The sequence below is a fragment of the Mesoplodon bidens genome, assembly GCF_964165515.1.
Source record: "Mesoplodon bidens genome assembly, chromosome: 15".
Classification (NCBI taxonomy): domain Eukaryota; kingdom Metazoa; phylum Chordata; class Mammalia; order Artiodactyla; family Ziphiidae; genus Mesoplodon; species Mesoplodon bidens.
The window spans coordinates 47,990,448-48,002,786 of record NC_138171.1 but is presented as its reverse complement, the minus strand read 5'-3'; the positions used below and the strand labels follow the sequence as shown (position 1 = coordinate 48,002,786).

The 12,339-nt window shown below is 37.5% G+C and overlaps 1 protein-coding gene across 4 annotated transcripts in view; it reads left to right on the top strand.

The window, feature by feature from the left end:
- Nucleotides 1–12,339, top strand: part of TNRC6A (trinucleotide repeat containing adaptor 6A) — a 98,090-nt gene that overhangs the window by 24,881 nt on the left and 60,870 nt on the right. For all 4 annotated transcript variants that reach the window (XM_081255410.1, XM_081255413.1, XM_081255412.1 and 1 more), the window contains exon 4: nt 5,221–5,242. In XM_081255410.1, coding sequence (XP_081111536.1) covers nt 5,221–5,242 — 22 coding nt within the window. The remainder of the gene's footprint in view (nt 1–5,220; nt 5,243–12,339) is intronic.

Sequence of the window (12,339 nt, the reverse complement as noted above, 5' to 3'; positions counted from 1 at the left end):
AAATCTAAGTCACCAAGGCAGTGTCTTTAACACACGAATGAGGATTTTCGTGGCATTTGGCCCCTCACAAAATCTGAAGTGAGTTCTTCATACTGTTTCCACTCCATCCCTGCCTCATTTACTGTAGGGTTCCAGGCTCTCACCCCAACTGTGTCCCACTGGAACCATCATCAGAGATATGGTTCCATAACCATTAGAGAGATGGGGAGGGTTTTTTTTTCCCCCTTTCTTTTGTCAGATCTTCAGCATTGATAGGGATTCCTATGTATCCTATAGAAAAAGTAGTATCTAGTGATTGAACACAATATAAAGGAATATCTAATATTTAGATATTTAAAGGAATATTTAATATCTTTAATAAATGTTAAGCTTAGTAGACTAATGCCACTGTAAATAAGACTTCTTTCTGAATTCTAGATAACCAGCTTACAACTGAATTTGAATACAACCCATTGGTGAAATGAGGACAGCTGGTATTTCTGTAGGCTGTTACTAAATAGCTCTTTAAAAACAAAATAAAAGGAAAAATATCCCAAGTTGGCACACTTATAGCCCATATGAAAGATTGTGAGTCACAGGAGTTTTAAGATAAGTTTCCTGGAGCTTGTCTTTTGTCTGTAGTAGGAGCCAGCAGGTGTATCCAGGTAAGTGACAGAGATCTCCATAAGCTAGGGAGACAGTCCCATTTATATAAATGTTGAAACATGAATTCACTATGGTAAAAACAGTCTGTCTGTTTTATGTAATCTATGCACACTTTGAAAAAAACTATATATTTTTGTTTCTGAAAAGACTTCAGATACTATCTGTTTTAATCCATTCATTTTATATATAAAGAACACAAGCATTAAAATGAGTTAAGTGTCACCATCAGGGTGACAGAACAGGAATAGAATTGAAATCTTCTTATTCCCCCAGGTTTTCCAAAACTCGGTGCTATGGCTTTATCCTTTTGGTATAGAACATTATCTTATATTTTTACTTTATTTTTCACCAACTAAAGGTGAACTTTAAAGCTGGAAATAATATGGTGGTTTTTATAAGGCATTTAATAAGTCTTTATGCCATGAATACAGAAAACAGATTTAACGGTCTCTAACTGTGGTCTTTTAAAGAAATTTAAATTCAAACCAGAGTTAATTTCTATTTTAAATAAAAAACTAGATACACAACTCCTTATATAAAGAATTAGACACCAAACAAAGCTCACTGCACTATTTGTACTATGATAGTTTTTCTAATTTTGTCTATTAGTTAAATATCTATTTAAATTCCTTTAAAATTTTTTGACACAAAATTACATGGTTTTTATTTTATTTCAGTTCCATACATCTCTAGTTAATAATAGAAATCAATGGATGATTTTTTATTTTTTATTTTTTGAAAAGCCTTCTATTTCACATCTAAGAATTATGGCTATTTGCTTACCTTCTGATTCTAGGCTCAGAAAATAATTTGATATAGCACAAGAATGTAGTTTCTGTACTTAAGAAAAGGCTAACAATAGTAGTAGTAGGTTGTTACCATGGATTTATCTCTAGGTTCTGTTTTTAGAAGAAATTTCTAGATGGAATCTTGAGGGAAATGTAGTGAGGAGGAAAAAGGAGGATGAGAAATCAGTTAATTATAGAGGGATCATTTAGCATAAACTTTACTTTAAACTTGTAATTGTAGTTCCTAGAAAGCATATAATGGTTGAGGGTTGGAAGGAGGCACCAACACAAATTGGGATCTTTCGGCAGAGAATGTTTAAAAGTCAGTGTTCATGGATATTTTTGTTATTGTGTTAAAAGCTTGAAGGGATTTTTATAAAAGGCTTTGTGGATTTAAATGTACTCATTTCGAGCTTAAATTAGTCTTACGTTGTAGAAAACTTCCAATTTCATTCCTCCTTTTTGGAAATTTTAGTATTTACTAGTTATGTCTCCCAAAGGCTGTTTTGTTCTGAGACTAGAGACCATATTCATCAATCTAAGTAGCAAATTTTCTCAGTAACCTAAGTGGTAATGTAACCAGGCCTGGAGCATTGTACTCATCAAGGGCAGTTAGGTATTGTCTTTACAGTCCTGGCCCTTATTTAAGCTTACTCTTTTCTTTTTTAAAAAAATCATTCAGCAGACCTGGGTTCTAGACAGTGTGCTGCTTGCTGAGAAATCACAGAAAAGATCTCTAACCAGTAATTATCTCATTTAAAATAAGTGAATCAAACTATTAATTCTTTATTCCTTGTTTTAGTTTCTAATACCTGGCACTGTTAAGATATTTTAGATGATTAGAAAAAGAGAAAAAAAGTAAGACCTGGGAGCTGGGAGTGAGTTTGAGTCAAGTTTGTGAGAGAAAGGAGCCAAAGCATGGGTGAGTAGGGCACTAGGGAATATCTGTTGAATGCTTTCTGTATGCTAGGCACTGTCCTAAGCGTGCTCTCTTTTATTTTTTTCCCCTAAGCTCTTTATATGAGTTAAATCCTTTTAGCCTCACAACAACTCTGAGGTAGGTATTTTTGTTCCTGTCTATAGATGAGAAACCCGAGCTTTAGAGAAGTTAACTAATTTTGACCAAGGTCACACTGTAAATGGTGGGGCCAGGAGCCAAAGCCAGGCAGTCTGGCTTCAGACTCTGAGCCCTTAACCACTCAGATGTACTTAGGGGTCGAGGAGCTGGGACAAGTGGTGCAGAGCCTGACAAACAAAGCACCTGGCATGGACCTGGCATGGGTGTGTCTGCCACTTGTCTGATGCCTTCACTAATAAACTGAGGCAATTGTGATAATTGCTTGTGGAATCACAGCTCAGGTTTTTTGTTTGTTTTTAAGAAAAAAATATTCAAAATAGAAATACTTTTGCTTCTCAGTTTGCCAGAATCCTTTAATTCTGTTGTACAAGATCCACAATGATACCTCACGTTTGAATAGTATTATTTATCCAGAAAAGATCTTTTTATATTTTACTTGAGCCCTATAATAGCCCTGAAAAGGTAAGCAGAACAGTTTTTTTTTCCTCCTCCTCCATTTGAGGGATTAGGAAACTGAGACCCAGAGGGTTTAAATGACAAGGTCATTTAAAAGTAAGACAAAACAAACAAAAAAAAACAGTTGAAGTTAATTTTAATATATTTTATATAACCCAATATATCCAAAATATTACTATTTCAACATGTATTCAGTATAAATATTATCCATGAAATTATTTACCTTTTTAAAAAATACTAAATAATAGAAATCTGGTATGTATTTTGTGCATATCACTTCACACTAGCTCTATTTCAGTGGTCAGTAAACACATGGGGATAGTGGCCACCATTTTGAACAGTGCAGACAAATATGCTTAAAATCACTGACCCCACTTGGAAAATTCTCTTTTTAATAGTTTGAGTAATATACAAGTTCCCTGGACCAACCAACAAAAACCTATTTGAACGAAATGGAACTTTTTCAGTTCTATTTCCTCCTAATCAGGAGCTCTTGGGTTCTATTACTTATATTCTTTCACTATATTAGTTGGTGTTCTGATGGGCAGACTCTTTTGAGTGTCCCCTTGGTGCTGTTCTCTGTAGCTGACACAATACTGAATGAGGTTGATCATTGTTCTCAAGCAACATGGAGGTTTTTTTTCCCAAAGGAGTTGGCATAGTAGATATCCTTTATGTTGTAAGGCCTAGAAGAGCAACACTATATATCTTGGGGTTTAGTAATGTGGTCATGGTTTCTGTGTACTGTAGCCTAGTTTCCTTTGGAAGTAAACCGTGGAAGAGACCAGGTGAGTTAAACAAAAAAACAAAACAACGCACAAAACAACACACAAAATCTGTTTTCAACATGCAGAATAATTTCCGTGTTTATTTTTTGGGTTTCAGAAAATTATGTTATCTTATAGTTTGACGTGATGCTTGTAATACTTGGAAGTATTCAGATACTGAGTTCTCTCTAATAAGACTATTTTTCTATTACCAGATTTTAAAAACAATTTCTTCCAGAAATAAATTAAGTGTTCAAGCTAGTTGACTGGTCTTTTGCCATTGTCCTTCCATCAATTTTTTTTTTTTTTTAATTTTCGATCCATATAAAGTAAAAGATGGGCCTCCATTATTTTATGTGTCACTAGTGCTCTGAAACTTGGCAAAGTACTTCAGTATCTAAATTGACTCTCTGGCTCCCCGGGGAAAGACTAATGTTTGGTGTGGCTTCAATATTATGGTAATTGCCATATAGTTCTATAATGATATAATTTTAAAACTGGTGTTTTTGGTAACAATTTAATATGACTAAGCAAAATGAATTATCCTGCCCTATGACAGTTAAGAAAAGCTTTATCTTCATTTAGAAACAATTCCTGGTTATTCAGTTACTAATTATTCAGTTTTCCCTCACCTCCCTGGCTATCCTTGTATCTTTTTTTTTTAGGATTCCCACACAGTTGGGCATAATCAAAAAGTTGATTTTCACCTGTGGCCTTTGTCTGTAATCAGTTCTTTTTGAGGCCCTTGAAGTTTGAGCCAGCCCCCTTGAGGCAGTCCTACTGTCCTCAAGCCCCTCTCCCTGTTGTGTCAGAGACAGTGGAAGTAGGGGCAGGCATGGGAAGCAGGGCCCATGTCAGTTTAACTTCAGAACACAGTAATTTTAATTGAATTGTCAGATGTGTCAGAAGTGACAAATGTTTCAAAATTTTTCCCACCCAAAAATACTTAAAAGTTCACCATGCTTAACTGTAGCAGCCTAACTTCCAGGAGTTAAATGTATTACTAATTTGGCCAAAGAAGCTTTATGCAGCTTTTCTTCCAGAAAACTTAATTCATGTTTTATCATGTGATACAAGAAAATTTGAAGCCCTTTAAACATTTGCAAAACTCATTAGATCCATTAAAGGTAAAGGTGACAGTTATATAATTTTAGAACTAAATGAAGAGAGAAGTGAAGTTCCATTTATCATTATTATTATTATATACTGTCATACAATGGTGTCTTTTCTGCTTTGTGCCTAAAGCATTTCAAGAATTTTTTTTTTACTAATAAACATTGTGTCAGGGACAATGGGGCACATCTGTGGGAAAAGCATGCTTTCTTTGCATATCTTTTCCTATGTAGTTCATCTAAATGACAAATTCCTTATTTAATAAAAATGTATATGTCTTATGTAATAGTAATATATGAGCATTTTATCATAACAATCCATTTCTTTCAGTTTCATATTTACATTGTTTTTTGTTTGTTTGTTTTTATTTTAGGCCACTGAACAAAAAATCAAAGGTACGTTGTTTAAAGCTATTTTTTATTCTTTTTTTCATTAAAGGAAGGTTGTTGATATGCATTTTTATTCACCTCCAGGATGGGAGAGAGAAGAGCATGAAAGGAACAGGGGGTGGGGACAGACTTCTTCAGTGACATCACCGTGGAGTCATCTTTTGGGGTTTATGATTTATTGTAGTATATGTTACCACCTTAAAAATATACTGTTTCGAGACCTACCTTACATTTATCTCCTAGAATAAACACCACTTCCTAACACACTTCCTTGATTGGAGTCTTTGAGCACATGTGCCTTTCCTTCAGTCTTCCATCTAAAAGTCTTCTTGTCTGGAGCTACCTCTAGGACTTTATTCCTTGTTCTCTGTATAATATTGTCCCCAACTCCTTCCTGTAGGCAGACAGTGACATCCATTCTATGTTATCACTGAGAATAGTAGATTGCTAACATTATGGTCAGGTTGAACAGCCCCCAGTACATGCCAAGCAAAAGACTTCAGGATGGTAAGGAAACAGGAACCTAATTCCTCTCAGATCCTGAATCAGGAGTTCTTCACCTTCCCAGGAGTTGACTACCTGTAATGAAAGGTGTAGGGCTCTCTGATGCTGAACTTGTTAGGCCTAAAGATTCTGAATTTTTACGTAAGCTATACCAAAAGTATAATCTCTGCATTTGGCTGATACCTGCACTCAAAACTGCTTGTTTTTATTAGAGGTTAAAGTAAGGCATTGCTTTTTTTAAAAAAAATAAATTTATTTATATTTTTATTTTTGGCTGCGTTGGGTTTTCATTGCTGCATGCGAGCGTTCTCTAGTTGCGGTGAGCAGGGGCTACTCTTCATTGTGGTGCGTGGGCTACTCTTCGTCGCGGTGGCTTCTCCTGTTGCGGAGCACGGGCTCTAGGCTCGCGTGCTTCAGTAGTTGTGGCTCGCGGGCTCTAGAGCGCAGGCTCAGCAGTTGTGGCACACGGGCTTAGTTGCTCAGCAGCATGTGGGATCTTCCCGGACCAGGGCTTGAACCCGTGCCCCCTGCATTGGCAGGCAGATTCTTAACCACTGCGCCACCAGGGAAGTCCAAGGCATTGCTTAAGGTAACATTTTTAGGTGCAGTTGTATGAGAGTGAACAAGAACAGATAAGGAAGACCTTTTTGAGGTTGTGAGTCTTAAAGATGAGACAGCGTGTCAAAGAAAGAATGAAATGGCAGAGGGATCAACATGAGTGAAGGCACAGAGACAAGACATAATGTGATGTTATGTGCACTGGTGGTATTCCAAGAGCATTAAATACCTAGTGATAAGTGGTCAGGGTTGAGGGGTTTTTCTGAAGGAGGTAGGCAGGGACCAGGTCAGAGAGGGCCTTATATGCTAAATGTACTCAAGGAGCCACTGAAGAGCTTAAGAAGAGGGTGACATCATTTGTTTTTTCATTCTTTTAAATCTAGCAATCACTTACATGGAAAGTTTTGGTTGAAAGATGGGCAGGGATTTGAAAGATGGAGCTAACAGAAAAAAAGACACTGGGCAGAAGAGGCAGGTGGACAAGAAGAGGGAATATTCAGAGAATGAGAATAGGGGTGTTAAAGGGAAGGGGCCGAATATAGGCATAGAGGTAGGGGGAACCAGAGGACGGACTTCACGCTGCTTTAAGAGTGGAGAGCTAGGGGGCTTCCCTGGTGGCGCAGTGGTTGAGAGTCCGCCTGCCGATGCAGGGGACACGGGTTCGTGCCCCGGTCTGGGAGGATCCCACATGCCGCGGAGCGGCTAGGCCCGTGAGCCATGGCCGCTGAGCCTGTGCGTCCGGAGCCTGCGCTCGCTTCGCAAGGAGAGAGGCCACAACAGTGAGAGGCCTGCGTAACGCAAAAAAAAAAAAAAAAAAAAAGATTGGAGAGCTAGCAAAGTTCTTGTATTTAGAGGTCATGGTCATAAGCTATGCTTTAAGAACATTTCTTTGTCAGTTGTGTCTAGTGTCACCAAAAAGGAGCAGTACTAGAGAAGAGAAGAGAAGGAATAGAGAGGGTAATGAGGATTTGAACTGAGGTCTTGACAGTAGAGGTAGGAGATGGATGACAGATGTTTGAGATATAATTGACAGGATTGGTGAGATCAGAAGAGGACCTGAAGGTGATATTGTGGCTTTGAATTTGGATGTCTAAGAAAGTTACAGGGATATGGAATGATGTAGGGAGTAGCACTGCCAAATTAGTTTAGTAGGAACATGGGGAATTCCCTGGCACTCCAGTGGTTAGAACTCTGAGCTTCCAGTGCAGGGGCCACAGGTTCCATTCCTAGTTGGGGAACTAAGGTCCTGCAAGCCTTGTGGCATGCCCCCCCGCAAAGAAAAATTTTAGTAGGAACATGACCAAATTAATTTTCTTAGAACTCCACTTTTCTCACACCACTCGCCTGGATAGGAATGTTGAGTTGTTCCTTGTTGCTTTGCTTCAAAACCAAACTCCTGGTTGACTTTCAAGTCCCGCTTTAATCTGACCTCCCATGATCTAACCAACTTGTTTCCCATCACTCCTTTATACTTTTCAGATCATTCTTATCTTTTTCATGTTCATTCCTGTTTGTTTCTTTTTGATTCCATTTCTTAGCCAAGGATGCCTTTCAGCTTTTCTAACCCTCTCAGAACTCATCTTCTAGTGGATCTCTCTAACTGCCCTTGATCCTTCCCTTTTCAGTTTCTTAGGATGTTGTGATGTGTATTAAGCTTGGGGCACTCACTTATATTCTATCTTAGATTTTTGACTGGTCCATGGATATTTGTTTCTTCAGACATGATCTTTGAGTACCTACTGTTGATATCCTTTCTAAATGTAAGTCATTCTTTTACATCCATACATAAAACATGAACATATTTGAACCTTTTTTTTAGATTTTCCACAATTCTGAGAATGTTAGGCTGAGTATATGAAAGTCACTTCAAAATGCTTTATGTTGTTTTGCCAACTATTTTACTCACTTCATCCTTCTTTTGATGGCAGCTCCCTTCATACTTGGTCACGCTTATTCTGATTCATGAAAATGTATTTATTTTCGTGGTGTGTACAATATATGGTGTTTATGGAAGTGATTAGATTATAAATTGGAGGCTTGTGGTATGGGTTTGGCTCACACAGTTGTTTTTTTTTTACTAAACTTTATTTTGGAATAATTTATGATTTACTGAAAAGTTGAAAAGATAGTACAGAGAGTTTCCATATAGACCTCACCCAGTTCCCCGTTATTAACATCTTACATTTCTGTGGTACATTTGTCAAAACTAAGAAACTGACATACGTTGATATTACTGAACTCCAGACTGTATTTAGATTTCACCAGTTCTTCCATTAACTTTTCTGTTCTAGGATCCAATGCAAGATAATTTGTTTAGTTGTCATTTCTCCCTGATCTCCTGTGGTCTCCACGCAGTGTTTTTATTGTTATCCTTTAAATTTTTAATTGATTGCCAACATTTAAAAATCAGGAGAATTCACCTAATTCAGGATTATAGTTTATACTGTCAGCATCCTTTCTGTCTTTCTGTATTATAGAGTCTGTATAAAGCCCAGGTTTAGTCACATGTGGCTCTTAAGTACTTGAAATCTGGCTAATGTGACTGAGGAACTGAATTTTAAATTTTATTGGACCACATAGTTCTAGAGCCTTCTTGGTTGTTAAGAGTCAAGACTTTAGTGCTCAGACTGCATAACTGGTTAGGCCCGGCACTCCCTGTAGAATTCTGCCTTAATGAGCTACTTCTTTTTCTAAGGCTACTGCCATTCCCGATTAAATAATACCTACTTATGTTGCTCTCATTCAGTGGTGAAACTGTATAAAAGCTGGATTTTTGTAAGGTGTCGTAAATTAAATTCTTGACCAGCTTTCTTATATGAGAACAATATGATGTTTATTTCTTGGTGCAGTGGACTCATGCGTCATCTCATAAAAATGTGGACCATTATAATGAGTGACATAATGAAATTTCTGAAAATTTTATTCTTACCTTTTGACTTGAACTTGGAAAAACTGTAAGGAGCATAGCTATTTGAATGTTTGAATATTTGAAATTCCTTTCTAAAATATGTATATGATGAGTATCTCTTTGAAACAGCAGAGGAATGAAGTGCTAAAAAAATTATGATGAGTTACAGGAACGGATGGGTATCCTGTGGACCTATACATTGTAAAGACAGGGAAGGACTGGGAACTCTATCAAGAATAAACGTCATTTTTTAAAAACAGCTTTCCAGCTCTGACACTGGCTTGTTTTGGAAGCATACTAATTGTACATTCCTTGCAAAAGAATAAGCACTGTTAATTTTTGACAGCTAATATTTATTTTTCTGTCTGTCTGTATCATGTCAGTGCTTTCTTCAAGTGGTTTCATAAGCAAGCTAATTACAGAGAATAACAAACCCTAGAGCTCCTAAAGGAGATGAGGGGAGCCTGGGATGGAAGCAGGAATAGAGAAAATTTGATACAGATTTTTTGTTTTCTGGTGATCACATAGGGAAGCATAGTTTATTGTGGCTGTTCTCTTTCCGGATTAATTAAAAACTCATGAGAATTGACTCAACATTTAAAACACATTTTTGTTACTGCCATAGTTGGAAACCATTATTTGTATTCAATTCTAGCCTTTCTGTTTTTCTATCAAACACAATTTCATTACTTAACTCCATTGATCTAGGGAGTGATCAAAATATTCAAGAGCTGTTAAATCAGCTGCATGTCACATCATATTGGAGGCGTCAAGATAGCTAACTCTGAGCACTTACTCTGTAGCATGCACTGTGCTTTATATTTATATTGTGCTTGATTATATTTCATTTAGTCAAGGCGAGATTCTGAATATTTAATTACTAATAGTGAATGGGCACCAGTGATTCATAACACTGTACTGGAGCAGACCTAAGATCTTAATGTGCTAAGATTAACCCTTAGCTATTGAATTTTGGGAAATGTGTGGGACCCAGCAAAGGCACCAGGGCAGCAGCCTGGGAACTGTGAGACTTAATGCAGTGGATAGTTAAAAACTAATACAGGAATAGGGCTTCATCAGTGTGTACTAGCACAATATAAGGCTGCATTTAATCGTTTCAACAGCCCTATGAGAGTGGATAGTATTATCACCATTTACAGGTAAAATCAAGATTAAGAAAGGTTAAGTAACTTTCCTATTGGTTATGCAGCTGATTGGTGTCTGAGTAAGGGTTGGACTACTAACCCTACTGGGCTCTACTGCTGCTTTTTCTTTGAAAATATCCCTGTAGTTAGTTACATGGAAGACAGAACAGGAGAGCTACACCATTGCCCATGCTTTTTTTTTAAAAAAAAAAAAAAAATTAAGTTTCCTAGTTCATACTCTTATTTATTTATTTATTTATTTTTGGCTGTGTTGGGTCTTCGTTTCTGTGCGAGGGCTTTCTCTAGTTGCGGTGAGCGGGGGCCACTCTTCATCGCGGTGCACGGGCCTCTCTCTGTCGAGACCTCTCCCATTGCGGAGCACAGGCTCCACATGCGCATGGTCGCTCCGCGGTATGTGGGATCTTCCCAGACCAGGGCTAGAACCCATGTCCCCTGCATTGGCAGGCAGACTCTTAACCACTGCGCTACCAGGGAAGTCCCTGCCCATGCTTTAATAGCATGCAATGAATGAACTAAAACAATGCATCTTTTAAAAATATTACAGAAAGATCTTCTAACAGATTTTATAGTAGTTCCCTGTTGACTGAGCACAAAGAAATAAATAAAAAATTGTATTACCAGCAAAATTTTTTGAATCAGAGAGGTTTCGACAATTTTGTGATGTGTGAAGTGGTTGACTTTTCAGGAATCATTTAACATTCATGAAATACTTATTGTGTGCCCACTTATTGTGTGCCCACCCTGTTTCATGCACTGTTATGGTCACTGTTGTGCATGAACAAAACAAACTCCAAGTCCTTGTCCCCGCTGTGTTTCCATTCTCATCTTTGTTTTAAATGTTTTTACCTGTGATCTCAGCTTAGCACTCTGTTTTCTCCATGAGATCATAAGTTGCTCAATCACAAAGCCTCCTACAATAATGAAATTCAGGAACTTTGGTGGCCTGACAAAGGATCACTGTACTGCATACAGGAGAAGATTGAGGCCCAAAAAGATTGTGACTTGAAGCACATTGCCTGACCTTATTCACATAATGGCACATGTAGAAAATGACATTTGTGGGGCTATTGTAAACAGAAGAGGCTGCTCTCAGCTGAGGATGATGATCTAGAGAGTCTGGTCACCTGGACTCTGAAGTGCTGCTCCCCTCAGCATCCCTATAACCGATTCCTGTCACACAGATTGGAAAGGTCTGCTGTTAGAATTGGGGTTCAGTTCAGTGTTTTTCTCCACTGTGCTTCAGAATGCTTACTAAGAGCTCTCTCTCTCAGTGCCACTAGCCTTAGTGAAAGTACGCCTGATAAAATGTTACTTAAAGGCAGCATTTTGCCAGAAGTGAAAAGCATTGATTCATCTAATAAAATAATCCTGGAATTTTTGTGTAAACCAGGCATAGTGGTTAAAAGTCCAGTCTTCTGAGTCAGATAAACTTGGATTTGAATACTGCCTTTGTAGTTCTTATCTCTGTGACCTTGAGCAAGTAATGTAACCTCTAAACTTCGGTTTGACTGTTAAAAGGAGATAATCCAGGTTACTTAATGTGGGAATGAAATGATATATAATATAGAACATAAATCACTGGAGGGTAGTTAATGCTGAGTATGTGATAGATAACTTATAAACGCTGGTTAGAAAATTTTGATTTGTAGCTTTCAAAGTCATTAAGCCAGAATTAGTCATTCCTTTATTTTTGGAGAGTATGATTTTGCTCTTATAAGTAAGATGAAAATGTATACTAGGAGGAACATTAGTTTGGGGGTCAGATTTGGTTTTAAATTTTAGCTTCGCCATTTACTAGATGTTTAGTCATGGGCAGCCTTCTTCTGCCCTTAGCTGCCTTATTGGTAAAATGGAAGTAATAATTCAAATGCATAGAATCATGGTGAGGATAAAGAGATATTAGATAAATTGTGTGGCATCCAACTGATACTTGGTAAATTGTAACTCCCACAACTATGGTTTTGCAG